The sequence below is a fragment of the Pocillopora damicornis genome, chromosome 12 (genome assembly GCF_964200805.1).
Source record: "Pocillopora damicornis chromosome 12, jaPocDami1.2, whole genome shotgun sequence".
Classification (NCBI taxonomy): Eukaryota; Metazoa; Cnidaria; class Anthozoa; order Scleractinia; family Pocilloporidae; genus Pocillopora; species Pocillopora damicornis.
Window position 1 is genome coordinate 5,284,589 of NC_142681.1, and position 20,093 is coordinate 5,304,681.

A 20,093-nucleotide genomic window follows, 5' to 3' on the forward strand; every position below is an offset into this window, starting at 1 on the left:
CATTGGCCCGGGTGTCGGAAATGAGACTAAAGAATCTGCTATGTTCCGAAACTTCACGTTTTTATTTTATAAAATCAACTTAATCTCCCGCTCTCTCTCACCGTTCTCTGTCTTTCGCTCTGGTCTCTCTCATTTTAAATATATAATATGATCCTATTGTTCAATCATCTGTCACTTATCGCAAAAAGTCAACCGGAAATCAATTAACGCTGAATAATCTCTCACACGGGAATACTTTAATTTTTAACTACAGACTTGTATTTCTTTGTTCTTGAAGCAGCAAATATTGCTTAAAGAAGAGAATGCAAGTCAATTGGAAGTCACTATATTCATATTACTGGACTTTTAGGGTTAACAGCTTGAGCGACTCGCGCCAACGGAGGCACCAAAAGTCTGATCAAGCACTTTTAATTCATTTGGTCACGCTCTTAAATATCCTGACGGTAGGCATGTTTTGGCTTACGGAACAACTGACCTTGGCAGAGTAAACACATTTTTAGAATGCTAACCGAAACAATTTCACGACTAAAAAACCGATAGTCGAGAACTCACCAACACCTAAACACCACTTCCCGTTGAGGACTCTAAGCAAGGTTAAGGACAAACCCAAACACGACTATTGACGACGAATATCGTTCAAGAATTAAGCCATATTACAATGGTCGAAGACAAATAACTCAAAAGGTAAAAATAAATGTGTGGTCTTGCAGCACATGACAAACCAAGGGTCACAGGACTCTCACAAGGATTTCAAGATGATATAACAGGCCTAAACAACCCCCAAACACTTAGTCAGAACATTTCCAATTTTAGTAGTTCCCAAACACTTCTAATGTTAGTAGTTTAATGGAAAGTGATTACCTGCCAATATACCACGCAAATTTCCGATTTTAATGCACAAGACGTATTAAATTCCGAAAGACACGTAAGGGCTTCCTCGAGAGCGGAATCGAAACTAATAACTTCACAATCAGAGTTCCCCATCTTTCTCTTTCTCCCGAAAGCGAAATGTCAGAATGACGCTCAAATGACACATTTGGCTTGTGGTTGACAGCTGGAGCTTAGCCGCACCAATCAAGAACTGTAGACAATGATCTTTCTCGGAAACCGTTGCAAATTATTTATCATCCTGTATTTCCTAGAACTCATTGGGAAATTTCCCTGTCGACTGGTTATGAAATTCGTGTCGATTGAAAATTGCAATTCGTGGTTATCTGAAGACAAGCTAAAGTTCCTATGCTTCTCAAAAGGAATTTGTTTTCTTAGAGCTTAGACAGTAACTTTTGTTGGTCTTGGTGGACCCTCAGTGGCGGATCAGAATGCTGGCGCCTAGAGAATCTGTATTTTAAAGGCTTTTCGATTCATGCTATTAACTCAGTGGATGTGGCCTTGTCTTCTCAGAGTGTACACATAGCCGGCTTTATATTAAAATCGAAATGGAGGTTCTCCAATATTAGGTGAGTAATGTTTCAGAATATACCACTCAAGCTGAATAACTTACACATGCAAACAATAACAGTTTGCTGATGAGGAAATATTGGAAATGAAACTGATGAAAATCTCATGGCTTTTAAGCTGATAGAATACAACTGGTGAGTGCTATTGGGTTTTCTTCTTGTCTCGAGAAACTTTGATATGCTTAGGGACCGGTCATTATTTATCGCCTGGGGGGGTCGGAGTATTTTTGTTGTCACATCGGAGCATTTACCTGATCCCCCCGCAGAGTATCTAGTTTTTTAGAGATCCCCCCTTATCGGTAGTGGAAAGTTTCATGATCCCCCCCCCCTTTTCTCCCAGCCACCGCCAAATAACTTTTTGAATATGCAAGTGATATTTTAATAGTGGTACTTACGTCTCATGGACCTTGAACCACAACGGTAAATATTTGCTCGTCAGATACGAACTGAATTGTCGAGGAAGTGCCAATCTCAGGCTGTTCATCCAAATCCACGAAAACATAGTCATCGTCGCTCTCTGCCTCTCCACTTTCGGATTCTTCATCCTCGGATTCCACGTCATCTTCATCACTCGACAGTTCTTCTGTTATCACAGTCTCTTTATTCTGTCGGTAATAGTGACATCGAATGGCCTTCACTTTGTCAAGTTTCCGACCCACAGTCGTCAAACCATGCTTGTTGAGATACAGGTCTAGTTCTCTTACCCGCAACTTTTCAACTTTGCCACCCTCGATGAGGTTATCCCATTGAAAGTCCTTGTACGTTCGTTCGGCCTCTTGCCTTCTTCGCTCCTGAGCTGCTCTTGTTCTGATGTCCTTTCGGATCTCAATATCCTTCAAATGATTAACATATGCAATGACGTGCTTCTCTTCCACATTATATTTTGAGCAGAAGCTCTTCATGGTATCCTGATCGTTTCTGATACTGTCAGAATGTTCCTCGTACAGATCTTTAATACATTTTCTTGGAAGGTAATCATCTGGTGTCCTGCCCGTCGATTCCGTCTGATAGATATCCATGAAATGTCCAGGATTGTTTGAATCTGGTACAGGTTGCGGAATTCTTTTCGTTTCTGGACCGACCCATCTATTGTTAGAACACCAGGAACAGAGATTGGAACTTTCTTCTCTTGACTCTTTACAGGCATCACGACAGAATTCCATAAAAAGTTCTCCACGAATATAGTGGTCTTCCATAAACGATTCGATCTTTCGGAAGTATGCTTTTTTTTTTGGTCTGATCCCCCCCATTATGCTTGTCAACTACGGCTGATCCCCCCTAAAGGTCTTCAAAAAACCATGTGATCCCCCCTAAATACTCCGACCCCCCCCCCCCCCCAGGCGATAAATAATGACCGGTCCCTTAAGGAAGGATATGAATTAAAAGTGCTGCAAGTTCTGAATTAGAATCATGCGAACGTGCACTTTGAATTGAAAACGTAAACTCAGCCGCTAGTCCCGGGTGTTACATCTTTCGTCGACAAATTTCCCACAATGTTTGAAGATAAAGAGACAAGCAAACACATGAGTCATTTATTCATTGCAAGTAAGCGGCCGTCACCTTCTCCGGTTTGTCCGGTTCGGCTTCATGTTATGCGAAGTAAAGTTTAATTTGTCGTCTCTTTAGAATACTTGGAGATACAGAGATATTACGAGATTCTCGCCAGAAATTGTTGCTCAGTTTTGAAATAAAGCTCACAGGTGATGCTTACAAATGGTACAGAAATTTATTTTTTATGTCTCTTTCCCATGTTGCAAATGTATGAAGTATGAAATTATATCTGATGATATTTTGGTCGATTTCTAGGTCAACTGTCAACTATTGAAGAAATGTAAAACGGTTTCCGTGTTTACATAGCCTGATGTAAACACACGGGAGGTTGGGAGAACACGAGATAAGCGTAGGAAACCAAGACGCGAAGCGGAGTGGTTTCCAGCTTATCGAGTGTTCTCTAACTTTGAGTTACGAGTTTAGTAAAGTGTTGACGGGTCTGTAAGTGATTTTAAATCTTCTACATTCAAAGTTACCTCTGACCAGGATATCGTCTAGTTACTTTCCCTTAAGAGACGATGAAAGGGGTGGCTTCTCTTTCTTTTGCGACTTTAAATTTGGATCAAAATTAAGTGCGAAATATCGTGAAATTAATGTTTATCTCGATTTAAACAATCCGAAATAGCGTAGAGGTTTGAAACTCAGAGGGAGGAGATAAAGACCAGATTGTTTAGGTCGCGGTAAATATAACTGCTTCATTAGCTTTGCTTTGTTGTATTGTTGTTTTTTCTTCAGGCAGAAATTTTTTTTTAACAGTTTTCAAACATATGGTTTCGTTCCTAAAACAATTTGATGAATAAATTATTCTTTCTTTCGTTTCATCACTTTTTTTACCGTATGAGACCAAAGCCAGCTCTTGTCAGCTTTAACAAATGAGGATCGCACTATATTTCGCGCTTAATTTAATAGTGAGAATTTCGCAGCGGAAACTAAGTATAGAACACAACAGTACATAAGAAACAAGGGTCATCTTGGATAATGTGAGTTTTGTTAGTGTTCTGAGCCTTATAATTTTAGCCATTTGTTCTGAATTTTTTATATAAGCTATCTGAACTGTTTTTGAGATTACTGTTGTCAGTGTGAGTGGAGATAATTGTAAATGATGGAAATTAAAATCTCCAGCGCACATAACATATTTTTAAAAAAATTTTTGTCACATGAGAAAAATTCCTTCTGTGTGCCAGAATTAATACTTCAATGATTTACTCAAAAGCCTGTAGCAATGCTGTGATGCAGTTACGCACAAGCTTTTTGTACCTAGTGACTACATTATATGAGTGGAAATTACTTCAGAACATTGGACTAGAAACTGGGAAGCAATATTTACTATGTCGATAATACAGTGTTACAAAGGCTAAACTTCTTATGTTTTAAAAAATTGCTATCCTTTAAAATTTTGCTTCGTTCTTCGTTTATACGCTAGGACCGATTACTTATCAAAATAGCTTCTAAACATGTGATATACTCTCCACTTTTGTATTATGCATAAGAATTTCATGTATGGGTAAATACCAATAACTCTTATTTTCTCTCTGAGCTTGAAAGAAACAGAAATGTTTGATTTGTGAAAGCTAGCCTTTGCATTAGGAAAGTAAGGGAAATGAAGTAGTGTTGACGTTAAATGCAGACTTGACAACTGGCCCCTGGGTAACGGAAAATGAGGCCTACCTTGAGGAGGAATTATAGTTGTTTTGGTGCAAACAACTCTACTTGAATCGAATAGCGACTGAGATTTGATTGTGTTTCCTGGGTCACTAGATAACTGAACGATATTATTGATGTCTGATGTCTGGAAATTATGACGGATGACTGAATAACCTTGCTGTTGAGATATATTTGAAATTCTATTTCGCCATCATTTAGCCTGTGTTGTAGTCAGCCTAAAACACAAGTTGGAGTTACTGAGAGGAAACTGTAATTTTGACTATGAACAAAATACCTGTACATCTAAAGGATTATCACACAGAATTGTGGCAGTATCATAAATTGTACACTGACTACAAAACTATTCCTTCTATGAAAGAGTAGTTCACTGAATAAATAAATGAAAGTATAGCCAAAAAGGTGCAAGCAACAGAACAGGCTGATGACAATTCCGATGAAATCCCTCCGCTCAGCACCCTAAGGGCTGAGTGCTAAGGTATTTCAGATTCTAATAGTATCACTTTCAACACTCAGTGATTCCCAAAAAGCACATTCCTAGTTGCTTTCTGAATATCAAAAAGTAGCATTCTACCACTTAACTTCATTTACAACAATCTACTTCTCCGTGATTTCCGATCCTAAGTTGCTACAATTAACAAAATTTCGCTGTAAGTGTTTTTATTTTATTTTCTTTTTTCGGGCAGAGCACCTCGGCAAGTTCAAATTGAATGGCTAGGGAAAGTGCTGCAGTCGGGGCAGAGGCAACCAGGGCCACTCTTGAGGCATCAGCGTTTGTCACCAGAGAGGCTCTTTCAATCTCAGTGAAAATTGACAGCCCTATCGTGGCAGGAGTTGCCTTGGCAGCGGGTGCGGCGGTGACGTTAGGTGCATTCTATTTACGTTACAGGTGGAATACAGAAAATGCGATTAGAAATAGCTTAGAAAGAAGAAATGAGATTGGAGCAGCTGATCCTGAAGTCGCAAATATTGAAGAAGGTTCAATCATTGTGAAACTACGTTGCCATACACAGCAAAGTTTCCTACAGTTTGTGAAGGACTTTAAGGAAAAGAAAGTGAAGCGTCGATTGGAAGAAGAGTTAAAAAAAATTGGATTTGACAAAGAATTGGAAGTAACAATCGTAAATACCCAAGAGGTATTCCAGAGAGAACATGAAATAAGGTAAAAAGCGAGATTAAATCTTTGTAGCTAGTTTTATGAAACTGTTTCATAGGATTTGCTAAAAATCCAATTTAACATTTGACAATACAATCTTTCTCTGCGTATTTCTACTCAGAAACACGAAACATTACAGTATACTCAAATTTCATAATTTGAAATCATCTTTTGCAGGACTTTATGTGACCCCGAAGGAGACGTCAAAGAAAGTGTTGAGGAAGTTAAACTTGGTGAGTATCAAAGCGGCAAGTCTTCCTATTAACATAGGTCCCACGCGGTTCAAAGAACTCTTTATTAACCGCAGGGTCTTAACCAAAGTCTCAACTAATCCGATGCATTCCTCTCGTACCTGATGCACACAAGTTGCTCCACTCAACGATTGTCGTTATGAAGGCTAATAAAGTATGATATTGTCAGTAGTAGATTTGAGAATGTTGACGATAGTATACTCTTTGTGCGTTAGCATCGAGAGGGGTTCAAGGGAGGGGAGTCGAAACGGATATAAACTAATTTGATATTACAAAACGATTGCTGGGAAACCGAAGGCGTGATTCAGCTTCCAAAGCTATTGATAACACCTTTAACGGTTAGGCAGATCTCGCGATCCTGTATTAGTGAAATTGAACGACACAAAATGCATGATTTAGCTACGAAGGCATATTAAAATGTCCTCTCACTGACAAAATTCTGCGCCTTGATCAAACTGAATTGAAATATGGAGTACCTCAGGGTTCTCTTTTAAGAACACTATGTTGCTTTTTATATCATGATGATATAGATCTATCATAATTGTTGGACACCGGAAGAATCCGCCAGGTATACAGGGTAATTTTTTAGCAACAAGATTTCCTAGGGAGTTATATGACCCATATGAGTCTGTGATATAATACTAGTGGCAATTTTGGACAGTCAAAAGCTAGATCGCTTCTCAATTGACGAAACCTAAAAGTGTTTCTGAAGTTTTATTCACGAAATGATTGATAATCCTCCTTGGAAACTAAAGAATGATCCGTCGTTCTGTATCTTACAATTCTTGCCATTCGTGTCGTGTGAATTAAGAATGGCATCTCTTGTCTGTCTGAATATCTGCTCATAGCTTTAAAATTTCTCTTCAAAGACCCTCCACGGCAAGTTATGGCAGCTGCGTCATCCTATGTCGGCCCATCTGACCACCCTAGATACCATGAATCAAAAGAAAAGACATCTTCTGCTGGTCTCAGTGGACCCTCAGCGGCGGATCTATCGAAAGAAAAAACGAATGGCACAAGGTTGGCAAGACTGCTTATTGACGAAGGAACAAAAGTTTTAATGAAATTCTTGCATTCCATGCATCCAGAGTTAACCTTAGAGAACGCATTGAACAAAAATGGCTCAAAGCTCGAAGAGCTGAAACGAAAGCGAGTAATATCTAATGAGCAATGGGATAAATTGTTTCCTTCCTCAGCTAAACCGCCAGACTCGAAAAAATTTGATATCACGCTTCTGCACTTATTGCTCCGTGAAATTTGTCCTCTACGGGCTCCTTCGACTGGATGGCACAAAATGCCTGCCGACTTTGATGCCAGCCCTGAAGCCAGCATCGTGCGTATCAAATGCTATAGAAATGAGCTTTGCCACAGTGTTTCTACTGGAGTTCCGAATGACGAATTCGAAGACAAATGGGATAAAATATCTTCGTCTTTAGAAGTTCTTAAGGTAGCTGCCTATCGGAAGAAACTTCAGTCCCTGAAGAGTGCTACCACCGATCACGAAGCTCATTTGGTTGAAGAGGAACTCGAACAATGGAGGAGGGAGAAAGAACTTGAGAAGATTGGAAAAGTCTCGGAACTATCCAGTTGTCTTCCTGATGACTTGTCAGAAGAACATGTTATCGGCCGTGGTGATCAAATACAAGACATCAAAGAAAAAGTTCAAAGTGGAACGGCTCCTGTAATTCTGATCACTGGTGGACCGGGATTCGGAAAGACGACCGTAGCAAAGCGAGTGGCCTGTGAATTAGCCAAACCCGAAAATAAAAGAACTGTGTTGTTTTGTAGCTTATCATCAAAGACTACTTTCAACGAAACGACTATGGAAATGATCAACTCATGTCGTAAAGTGGTCAACACGCAAGTACCAGAGAACCCAGGGCAGTGGCTCAAAGACTGGAGCAAACAAATTCAAGAGCAGGTCACTTTTGTTCTTGACAATGCAGATGGTGTCATCGAGTCTGAAGATCGAGAAATGTTCCTCAATTTCTTACGTGATGTAAGAATGTTTTCGCGACAAAATGTCACATTTGTAATAACTACAAGGAGAACATTTCAAAATACCGACCTGAAACCAAAAGAAGTCAGGCTACGCGAGTTGTCAAACGAACAGGCCAGAAGTCTTCTATTTGCTCAAGTTCACCTCCACGAACAAGGTTTCCAGCAACAACTCTCTAAAGCAGAGCGCATTGTAGAACTTTGTGGCTGTGTTCCTCTGGCCCTGTGCATTGTTGGATCTTTGCTTTCAGATTACACCGAAGAAACTCTTATTAAAAAACTGGAGGAAGAACCACTTGCTGTACTAGAAGACGATGAAGGATCTGTAGAAAAGGCCATCAAGACCTCTTTTGATCTATTGTCTGAAGCTGGACAAGAAGCCCTCGTTCTAATGTCAACTTTCCAGGGGTCTTTTGACTCAGGTGCTGCCGAGGCTGTCATGAAAGCATGCTCAGTTCCTGGAATTCAGCCCATCAAGATTATTCGCTCCTTGAGAACGAGTTCGCTCATCGAGCAACCAAGTTCCCAGAGGTATCAAATGCATCCACTCATTCACTTGTATGCAAGGAAGATTGGTCAAGCCAAGTATGCCGATCTTTTAGCTAAAGGAGAAAAACTGGCCTGTATTTATTACATGGCTTGCCTTGCGAACAACGCCGAATTGTACTGGAAAAGAGGCAGTTGCAAGGAATCCCTTTTTTCATTTAACAAGGACAGAAACAATTTCGTACATTTTCTTCGTATTTATGCCCAAGGAAGGGAGAAAAAGGATGCAGAAATTATTGAACGAACTCAAACTCTTTTGGAGAGTTTTCCACAGAAGTGCATGTATTTGGAAAAGTGTCTTCATCCAAAGAATTATGCCCAGTTCCTTGAACAGTTGCTGGACACATTTGACTCAACTGTTCAGCCAGTACGTGTTGTAGAACTTTCTTGTCTTCTTGGAAATGAATATAGGAAGAAAGACCAAAAGAAGTACAGCGAACTTATGCAGAGAGCGGAAGAAATTTATCTCCTGAATGCTGCAAAGTTTAAAGAAAATCCGTTATCAGAAGTTTACTTTCACAACTGTTATGCACGCTTCCTTTCCGATAAAAAAGATCCTAAAGAAAACCAAAGAATTGTTCACGAGACTCAATCAGCTCTAGAAGTCAGCAGTACAAGTTTGGGTAATCTTCATCCGGAAACAGCAGCAACTCTTCTTTTTTCGGGAATCAATGCCAAGCGCCGTAAGCAGCGTGATACAGCTACAGAACAGCTAACAAAGGCGTTACAAGTCTTTCAACAGAGCCTTGGTAAACATTTCATGACAGCCGAAGCCCTGAAAGCCATTGCGGACTCTCGTTTTTTCCTCGGTGGAGAAACAAAAGAGGACGACGACTTAAAATTTTGCCTCGAGTATTATAACGCAGCCATAGAAATGTTCGACGATCTCGTCGAGGGTGGAAGCAAGGAAAGCATCCTGACCTTAAAGAATTGCGCAGCTTGTTACCAGAGAAGAGGAAACTTTGATGAGGCAATGGCTTTATTCAGAAAGGCAGAACAAGTTGCCGAGAGAGAATTAGAAGAGAATCACGAATGGAAGGTCGGAATCAAGACTTTATGGGCCATCTTACATGACGAGATAGGAAACAAGGATAAAGCGAAAGAAATGATGCGTGAAGGACTGTCGATGGCCAAAAAACTAGACTTGCCAATAGAAAAGATGAGAAACAAGTACCCGATACGATTGTTTATCAACCGTTATCCAGAGGATTTCCCAGAGACGGAATTCCCAAGTAAGTAAAGTATCCAAGTTAGCAGTTAATATAGTTGTTATTATTTTATCCTCGATATCTCAAGCCTCTCAGTAACTCGAACCAGTCTTCGTTTTCCTTGCGGATATTTTCAAAATAACCTTTCCCTCAGTAACTCCAAACAACAACGAAAAGAGAGCTTTACTTCTGTGTCATCATGCGTTGTAGTAATTCCTGATATCTACCGCGGTGTCTTCAACTTTCAGGAGGAGAAAAGAAGAAAGAAGAAAGGAAAAAGAAGTGAGAGGGGAAAAGAAGAACAGCAGTCAGGATTTACAATAACAGTTTCGGTAATAATGAGGAACCGACGTTTTAACAATGCATTCGAAAAGTTCTCAAAGCTCATAATATTTTTCAAATATGTTTTAATTTTTCTTTAAAAGAAAAAATGTTCTCAGGATCAGATTCCTTGAGTAAATCACGCTGGTGTACGACGGTATTAAAAGAATGCCGCAGACGAATAACGCAATTTCTAACTAATCCGCCCCATTCCTGACGATAAGGTATGCGTATTGTATACTTTTTTATGGACGAGAATTTTCATTTAAAAAAATTAATTTCTGTTATTTGATCAGCCAAGCTTTTTGGAGCTTATAAGTAAGAGCAGTACCATCCTGCAATTAATTCATTTGATTAAGGTCGGCTTTCCCTCCTAAACCCTGGGTTGGAAGGGCAAATAGAGCAAAAAAGTGGTTTACAAGGAGAGGAATCGATATCTGTTATGTTCTTCCACATGAGATAGATGTCGAGAAAGCACGGGATTCTCTTCATATGCTTCCTCGTTCACTAAATTTGATTAGAGTGCTGACATATCACGATGCAAAGATTACCCCTGTGCTGTCAGTTTCTCAAGCAAATTCATCATGCCGTTAGTTCTTTTTATTCTGAGGAGGCCCGTTTAACTCGGGATATTTTCATGATCAAATATACGAGCTATTTAAACATTATGAAATGCTCTCTACTCTCATGAGAAAATGGGTTTTTTTATCAATCGAATAAACAGTCTTAATTATTTACATTCCGCATTCTTATTTGGCTTTGGACTTGACGTGCGAGAGGTTGCAGCCAAATCACTAAAATAATAATGTCTCGTGGAAATTTAATTACTCATGTCTGAGTACTTGGCATAACAATTTTGTGGCCAAGAACTTTGACGCAATTAACCATGTTGGTTTGTTAGAAATAAAAATTTTACGATGGTCTGCTCTTCAAGCCTTCTCGGTATGTTCTTGTAAGCCTTGTTGTTCCTTACGTCAGCTCATGCCGTCAATCTTGGCAGCCCGATACATTCTGCTGAATTGAAAACATTTCTCGGAATTCGCCTCCAAGACAGATCGATTTCCAAGGAATTTTACACTGTAACAATTCTTAAATTTTATTTAAGCTTCCATGAAAACTGCTTGAATTTCATGTGTACCACGTTTTTGTCCCTCTTTTAATCATAGAAACACTGCAATTAGTAAAGGAAGATATCACTTCTTTATCTTATAACCTCAGATTACCAAGGGAATGATCAGTACTGACGAGTGAAACGAACGTCTTGTTTATGATATCGTTTACTAAATGGACATAGAAAATCATCTTGAATCTCCGACCGTGCAAAACACCTATGAGACCGGTCTTTATTTATGGCCAGGGGAGGGGGGGTTGTCGTAGCCTCTTAGTTGTGTCTATGGTTGTGAATTGGCGGTCAATCATCTTAAGTCCCTCCGTAATACTCTGTTACCCCTCCTATCCCCCAAAAACCATGTGATCCCCTCCCCCCACGCCCCCGGAGGAAAAAATAAACCCTCTGTCCCTCTAGGCGATCTACAATGACTGGTTTCGAAAGACATATGCAAATTTGTTGTAATTTTGGATTTCGCGGAAATCAGGGAACGAATCAATATTCCCTATTTCTTAGAATGCTGGCGTCTCGAGTAGCTGTATTTTAAGGGCTTTTCGATTCATGCTATTTGTTCAGTGGATGCGGCCTTGTCTACTCAGAGTAGACACATAGTTGGCTCTATTTTAAAATCGAAATGGAGGTTCTCCAACATTGAGGTAGGTAATGTTTCAGAATATACCACTCAAGCTGATTAACTTACACAAGCAAACAAAAACGCTTTACTGATGAGAAAATGTCGGAAATGAAATTGATGAAAGTCTCACGGTTTTCAAGCTGGTAGAATACAACTAGTGTCTAAGTGCTACTGATTTTTCTCCTTGTCTCGAGTATCTGTGATATGCTTTATTAAGGAAGGATATAAATTAAAAGTGCCGCAAGTTCTGAATTCGAATCATGCGAACATGCATTTTGAATTAAAACGTAAACTCAGCCGCTAGTTCCGGGTGTTAGATCTTTCGTCGACAAATTTCCCACAACGTTTGAAGATATATAGACCAGCAAACACATGAGTCATTTATTCATTGCAAGTAAGCGGCCCTCACCTTCTCCGGTTTGTCCGGTTCGGCTTCATGTTATGCGAAGGAAAGTTTGATTTGTCGTCTCTTTAGAATACGTGGAGTTACCGAGATATACGAAATTCCCGCTAGTAATTATTGTTCAGTTTGAACTTATGCTCACAGGTGACACTCTCAAATGGTACAGAAATTTTTTTATGTCTCCTTCCCATGTTGCAAATGTATGAAGTATGAAATTATATCTCTGATAGTATTTTGGTCGATTTCTGGTTCAGCTGTCGAGCTTTGTTCGTAACAGCGCTATAGTACTTTCAAAAGAGAAATGTAAACGTTTGTCTCACGATTTGGTCACTTCGGATGTAGATCGCATCCGAAGTGGCTACATCGTGAGACAAACGTTTATAGTTTCTCTTCTGAAAGTATAATTTGCCACGTCGGCAAACAGTGCAACCTATTTACGATATAAGCGCTATAGTAGATGGAAACCAGACAAGTTTACGTCGGTAGTGAGGGAGGCTCGAGTTTGGATACAAGTTCGAGTTCGTGTTGGACTTGGAGTTGGACTTTGAGTTAAATTTCGAGTTGAACTTTATGTTACGTTTCGAGTTTAGTTAAAAGTGTTGACGGGTCTGTAAGTGATTCTAAACCTTCTACCTTCAAAGTTAAGCTCTGGCCAGGGTAGGTTTTAGTTACTTTCCCTTGCGAGATGATAAAAGGGGTGGCTTCTCCTTTCTTGTGCGACTTCAAATGTGGTGCAAAATTAAGCGCGAAATATCGTGAAGTAAATGTTTAATCAAAACTTCATTTGAGTATATATATCATATGATGCTCTAGTCAATAAGTTCGACATACTTGAACGTGTGTTTAAGTTGGATTGAGTTTCAAGATATCATGTAACTTCTTCTATTTACAAAATATTTCCTATATGTGCGAAATCCAAACCCTATGATCGAGTAACAATCTGAAAAGAGCTTCGTCTAGCATTCGTAGTAGGAACGGTCTAACGAATAATTGTGAGGATATTTGTCAGTGTGACTCTACTCAATATGATTGGACAGAGTAAAGAGCCAGAACTGCATGCCCACCAAAAGTCCTTTACGATTCCCGCGAAGCAGGTTATCTGCATTCAATTGGGTTTTTGTATAAAAGCTGAAGAGATGATGAAGGATTCTTTGAAACTTTATTGATTTCTTCCTATGTTTATGGCCTGCGTGATATTTGAATAACAAAGGTTTTTAAAATTGAAGACGATCGAAATTGTTCAGACCTTACGTAGCAGCGGTAAGACATTTCAGTTACGAGCTTTAGCTTCAAAAAAATGGCTGATATTATCAGCAAAACTGAATTTAAAATTTTTCGGGATAGAATGTCTAATGCTTCATAACCCAAATCTACTTAGCTAAAACGGCCATGAAGTCGCGAGTGTGACAAGATACTGTTAGAAGTATGCAAGCAAAAGTTACCGGGTTATAAATAAGCGGCGAACATAGGCACGTCAATTGAATTTATCTCGATGGGCACGCCACTGATAATTATATAAGAATATGCTTCTTCAAGCAAGTTCATTTATTAAGGCAATGATCTTATTATCATATTTGACAGGTGTATGTAAATTTCACTCAAAAATCAAGAATAACCCCTTGCTATTAATCATATTCTCAAGAAAGTACGAGTCTCAGAGCCTTCCTTTGAGGCTTGCATGTGTCAAAAACTTAGAGTTTTCTCTTGCGCAAGATATCGATATATTGTATATAAATAGCTAGCAATACAGAGAATAAGATCCTTTCGTGTGTAGTAGTTCAAACGAAACTGCCAAAACAGTGGCACGATGAATGGAGTAAACAGATTGAAACTCAACGCCCAGAACAGCAATACATTTATGCATTAACGATTTCTGAAATTAATTGTTAAAATTAAAATAACTTGTTCTTACTCTGTTAAGTTTCCGAGAAAAACCGCAGGAATTTATTGTGAAACACGAGTCTCTCAGAGCCCCTTTTTGCTTCAGTAAATACCGCACTTGATAACCGAATATTTTACTTCACTCATTATTTTCGAACCCTCTGTTACTGAAAGAGAGAAAGAAATTAAATTTTCATCAAAGACAGGAAGTAATTGTCTAAATGTTAGACATGAAAATTCATCTTGAATCTCCAAGCGTCCATAACCGCTAAATTGTTTTGAGAAACATAATTGTACAAAGTTGCTGTAGTAGCGGCTTTCTTGCTAAACAGAAAGCAACTCTGTAGAAACTTTAAGAATTCTGGAGCCCTATGAAAATCGTATCTCTTAATAACAGCAATTTCGAGTGCTTCCCTAGAGACGTGAACTTGTTTACCCAGAACAACTCATTGGATTCAAAGAAACCTAAAGATCAATATATTCCGGAAACACGAATATTCTCCTCCCGAAATAATATGGTTTCATGTCATGGGTCACATCGACAATCTTTCAGTTTCTACGCAAGTGCCTCTTTTAGCATTTTCAAGATTTTTCTTGATGGAGTTAACGAACATGACTTTGTGTGCACCTATATCTCAAACTAGAGATTCCGACCAAACTGTGACATGTAACTACCATTTCTTAAATAGATAGTATTACATATCAATGTACTCAAAAGTCATTCCCAGAAAGCAATCGTTACGCATCCACTATTTTTGCTTTATTTCACCATTCAAGTTTCCGAGAAAATCTGCAATTATTTTTTATATAATAGTCCAAAAAATCTGTCTTCTCTTCTTTTACATAGTTAAAAAATTACAACTGTTAATCTCAGATATGGCTTTATCATTAAAATAACAAATTTTATTGAAAGAATAAGAAAGTGAAAAGGGACAGGTTCGTGCAAATTTCACACTGATCTTTCTTAGAAACCGTGGAAAATTATTCATCATCGAGTATTTCCTAGAACTCATTGGGAAAATTCCCTTTTGACTGGTTATTAAATTAATGTTGATCGTTTTTAAAGAGCTTTGAGGTCATGGCAAGCGGTGGAACATCCTTATCAACTTCTGTTGGTCTTCGTGGACTCTCAGTGGCGGATTTATCGGAAGAAAAGACGAATGGCACAAGGCTGGCAAGACTGCTTATTGATGAGGGCACAAAAGTTCTTAGAAAATGCTTGCATTCCATGCATCCAGAGTCAACCTTACAGGACGCATTGAAAAACAATCGCCCAAAGCTCGAGGGGCTGAGGCGGAAGCGAGTAATATTTGATAAACAGTGGGAGAAATTGTTTCCTTCCTTAGATCAACCGCCAGACTCGAAAGACTTTGACATTACCCTCTTACACTTACTACTTCGTGAAATTTGTCATCTATCGGCTCCTTCGACCGGATGGCACGAAATGCCTGCCGACACCGATGCCAGCCCTGAAGCCAGCATCGTGCGTATCAAATGCTATAGAAATGAGCTCTGCCACAGTGTTTCTACAGGAGTTCCGAATGACGAATTCGAAGACAAGTGGAACAAAACATCTTCGTCTTTAGAAGTACTCGAGGTTGCCGCCTACCGGAAGAAACTACAGTCCCTGAAGAGTGCTTCTATCGATCACAAAGCTCAATTGGTTGAAGAGGAACTCGAACAATGGAGGTGGGAGAAAGAACTTGAGAAGATTGGAAAAGTCTCTGAACTCTCCAGTTGTCTACCTGATGACTTGTCAGAAGAACATGTTATCGGCCGTGGTGATCAAATACAAGACATCAAAGAAAAAGTTCAAAGTGGAACGGTTCCTGTAATTCTGATCACTGGTGGACCGGGATTCGGAAAGACGACCGTAGCAAAGCGAGTGGCCTGTGAATTAGCCAAACCCGAAAATAAAAGAACTGTGTTGTTTTGTAGCTTATCATCAAAGACTACTTTCAACGAAACGACTATGGAAATGATCAACTCATGTCTTAAAGTGATCAACACGCAGGTACCAGAGAATCCGGGGCAGTGGCTCAAAGACTGGAGCAAACAAATTCAAGAGCAGGTCACTTTTGTTCTTGACAATGCAGATGGTGTCATCGAGTCTGAAGATCGAGAATTGTTCCTCAATTTCTTACGTGATGTAAGAATGTTTTCGCGACAAAATGTCACATTTGTGATAACTACAAGAAGAACATTTCAAAATACCGACCTGAAACCAAAAGAAGTCAGGCTACGCGAGTTGTCAAACGAACAGGCCAGAAGTCTTCTAGTTGCTCAAGTTCACCTCCACGAACAAGGTTTCCAGCAACAACTCTCTAAAGCAGAGCGCATTGTAGAACTTTGTGGCTGTGTTCCTCTGGCCCTGTGCATTGTTGGATCTTTGCTTTCAGATTACACCGAAGAAACCCTGATTAAAAAACTGGAGAAAGAACCACTTGCTGTACTAGAAGACGATGAAGGATCTGTAGAAAAGGCCATCAAGACCTCTTTTGATCTATTGACTGAAGCTGGACAAGAAGCCCTCGTTCTAATGTCAACTTTCCAGGGGCCTTTTGACTCAGGTGCTGCCGAGGCTGTAATGAAAGCGTGCTCAGTTCCTGGAATTCAGCCCATCAAGATTATTCGCTCCTTGAAAAAGAGTTCGCTCATCGAGCAACCAAGTTCCCAGAGGTATCAAATGCATCCACTCATTCACTTGTATGCAAAGAAGATTGGTCAAGCCAAGTATGCCGATCTTTTAGCTAAAGGAGAAAAACTGGCCTGTATTTATTACATGGCTTGCCTTGCGAAAAACGCCGAATTGTACTGGAAAAGAGGCAGTTGCAAGGAATCCCTTTTTTCATTTAACAAGGACAGAAACAATTTCGAACATTTTCTTCGTATTTATGCCCAAGGAAGGGAGAAAAAGGATGTAGAAATTATGGAACGCTCTCAAACTCTTTTGAAGAGTTTTCCACAGAAGTGCATGTATTTGGAAAAGTGTCTTCATCCAAAGAATTATGCTCAGTTCCTTGAACAGTTACTGGACACATTTGACTCAACTGTTCAGCCAATGCATGTTGTAGAACTTTCGTGTCTTCTTGGACATGAATGTAGGAAGAAAGACCAAAAGAAGTACTGCGAACTTATGCAGAGAGCGGAAGAAATTTATCGCCTTAATGCTGCAAAGCTTAGAGAAAATCCGCTATCTGAAGTTTACTTTCACAACAGTTATGCACGCTTCCTTTCCGATAAAAAAGATCCTAAAGAAAACGAAAGAATTGATCACGAGATTCAATCAGCTCTAGAAGTCAGCAGTAAGAGTTTGGGTGATCTTCATCCAGAAACAGCAGCAACTCTTCTTTTTTCGGGAATCAATGCCAAGCGCCGCAAGCAACGTGATACAGCTAAAGAACAGCTTACAAAGGCGTTAAAAGTCTTTCAACAGAGCCTTGGTAAACATTTTATGACAGCCGAAGCCCTGAAAGCCATTGCGGACTTTCGTTTTTTTCTCGGTGGAGAAACAAAAGAAGACGACTTAAAATTTTGCCTCGACTATTATAACGCAGCCATAGAAATGTTCGATGATCTCGTCGAGGGTGGAAGCAAAGAAAGCATCCTGACTTTAAAGAATTGCGCAATTTGTCACCAGAGAATAGGATACTTTGATAAGGCAATGGCTTTATTCACAAAGGTAGAACAAGTTGCCGAGAGAGAATTAGAAGAGAATCACGAATGGAAGGTCGGAATCAAGACTTTATGGGCCATCTTACATGACGAGATAGGAAACAAGGATAAAGCGAAAGAAATGATGCTTGAAGGACTGTCGATGGCCAAAAAACTAGACTTGCCAATAGAAAAGATGAGAAACAAAGACCCGATACGATCGTTTATCAAACGTTATCCAGATGAGTTCCCTGAGACGGAATTTCCAAGTAAGTAACGTATCCAAGGTAGTAGTTAATACAGGGCTTCCTATGACTCAAACCTAGCCCAGGCCTACTCGAACCAAAACTGATTTGCCAAAGACCTCCGTCATATAGTTACTATTATTTCATCCTCGATATCTCAAGTCTCTCATTAACGCGAACCAGATTTCGTTTTCCTTGCGGATATTTTCAAAATAATGTTTCCTCGGTAACTCGAAACAACGACGAATAAAGAGCTTTACTGCTGTGGGGCGCGTTGAATTGATTTGAGGCAGGCGTGTCCTTCTGCGCTGTTGTAATTCCTGATATCTACCGCGGTGTCTTCAATTTTCAGGAGGAGAAAAGAAGAAAGAAGAAAGGAAAAAGAAGATGAGAGGGAAAAAGAAGAACAGCAGGCAGGATTTACAATAACAATTTTAGTAAAGGTTAACGTCTCTGGCTATAGATTTATTTATATGAGACTATATGGAACCGACGTTTTAACAAGGCATTAGACAGGCTCCCAAAGCTCCTAATGTTTTTCAAATATGTTTTCATCTTCCTTAAAAAAAAAGTTTTCGGGATCAGATTCCTTGAGTAAATCACGCTGGTGTACGGCAGTATTAATAGAATACCGCAGAAGAATAACGCAATTTCTAAATAATCCGCCACATGCCTGACGATAAGATATTGTATACTTTTTATGGACAAACATTTTCATTTCAAAGAAAGTTAATTTCTGTTATTTGATTAGTCAATCTTTTTGGAGCTTATAAGTAAGAGCAGCACCATCCTGCAATTAATTCATTTAATTAGGGTCGGCTATCCCTCCTAGACCCCAGGTTGGAAGGGCAAATGGAGCAAAACAGTCGCTGACAAGGAGAGGAATCGATATCTGTTATGTCCTTCCATATGGGATCGATGCCGAGAAAGGACAAGATTCTCTTCATGTGCCTCCTCGATAACTAAATTTCATTAGAGTGCATACATATCACAATGTAAAGATAACCCCTGTGTTGTCAGTTTCTTAAGCAAATTCATCATGCCGTTTATTCTAATTCTGAGAAGGCTCGTTAACGTCTTTAACTCGGGATATTTTCATGATCAATGCTATTTGCATTATGAAATACTTTCTACTCTCAAAAGAAATTGGCTTTTTTTTATCAATCAAATAAATAGTCTCAATTATTTGCACTCCGCACTCTTATTTGGCTTTGGACTTGAAGTGCGAGAGGTCGCAGCCAATCTTCTGAAATAAATAATGTCTCATGGAAATTTAATTAGTCACGTCTGAGAACTTGGCATAACAATTTTCTGGCTAAGAACTTTGATGCAAATTACCATGTTGGTTTGTTAGAAATAAACATTTTACGATGGTCTGCTCTTCAAGCCTTCTCGGTATGTTCTTTGCGTCAGCTTTGCGTCAGCTTTGCGTCAGCTTTGCGTCAGCTTTGCGTCAGCTTTGCTTCAGCTTTGCGTCACGTTGTTCCTTGCGTCAGCTCGTGCCGGCATTTATTAAGACGACATTCTTGGCAGCCCGATACATCCGGCTGAATTGAAAACATTTCTCGGAATCTGCCTCCAGGACAGATCGATTTCCTAAGAATTTTGTACTATCACAATAATTTTATTTAAGCTTCAATAAAAACTGCTTGAATTTCACGTGTACCACGTTTCTGTCCCTCTTTTAACCATGGAAATACCATAATTAGTAGATGAAGATATTACTTCTTTATCTAATAACCTCAAATTCCCAAGGGAATGAGCAGTACTGACAAGTGAAACGAAAATTTTGTTAATGATGTCGTTTACTAATTGGACATAAAAAAATCATCTTGAATCTCCAACCGTGAAAAACACCTATGAGACCGGTCATTATTTATGGCCGTGGGAGGGGGTGGGGTGTCGTAGGATTTTAGTTGTGCCCATGACCTCTCTCGTTTGCTGTTAATCGGCAGTCAATTTCCCTAAGTCCCTCCATTATACTCAATTCCCCCTCCTATCTCGTAAAAACCATTTGA

The 20,093-nt window shown here is 39.5% G+C and overlaps 2 protein-coding genes across 2 annotated transcripts; both read left to right on the top strand.

Moving 5' to 3' along the window:
- The first annotated feature begins 5,356 nt into the window (after positions 1-5,356).
- On the top strand, positions 5,357-11,083 carry LOC149036184 (uncharacterized). Its single transcript, XM_089188794.1, has 4 exons — positions 5,357-5,832; positions 6,004-6,059; positions 6,947-9,853; positions 10,078-11,083. Exons 1-4 carry the CDS (start codon positions 5,381-5,383, stop codon positions 10,113-10,115), a joined length of 3,453 nt encoding a protein of 1,150 aa, XP_089044920.1. The 5' UTR covers positions 5,357-5,380; the 3' UTR covers positions 10,116-11,083.
- A 601-nt stretch (positions 11,084-11,684) lies between these two features.
- Positions 11,685-19,461, top strand: LOC113673390 (uncharacterized). The gene is made up of 3 exons (XM_089188797.1): positions 11,685-11,914; positions 15,243-18,099; positions 18,428-19,461. Exons 2-3 carry the CDS (start codon positions 15,255-15,257, stop codon positions 18,502-18,504), a joined length of 2,922 nt encoding a protein of 973 aa, XP_089044923.1. The 5' UTR covers positions 11,685-11,914; positions 15,243-15,254; the 3' UTR covers positions 18,505-19,461.
- Positions 19,462-20,093: the final 632 nt, after the last annotated feature.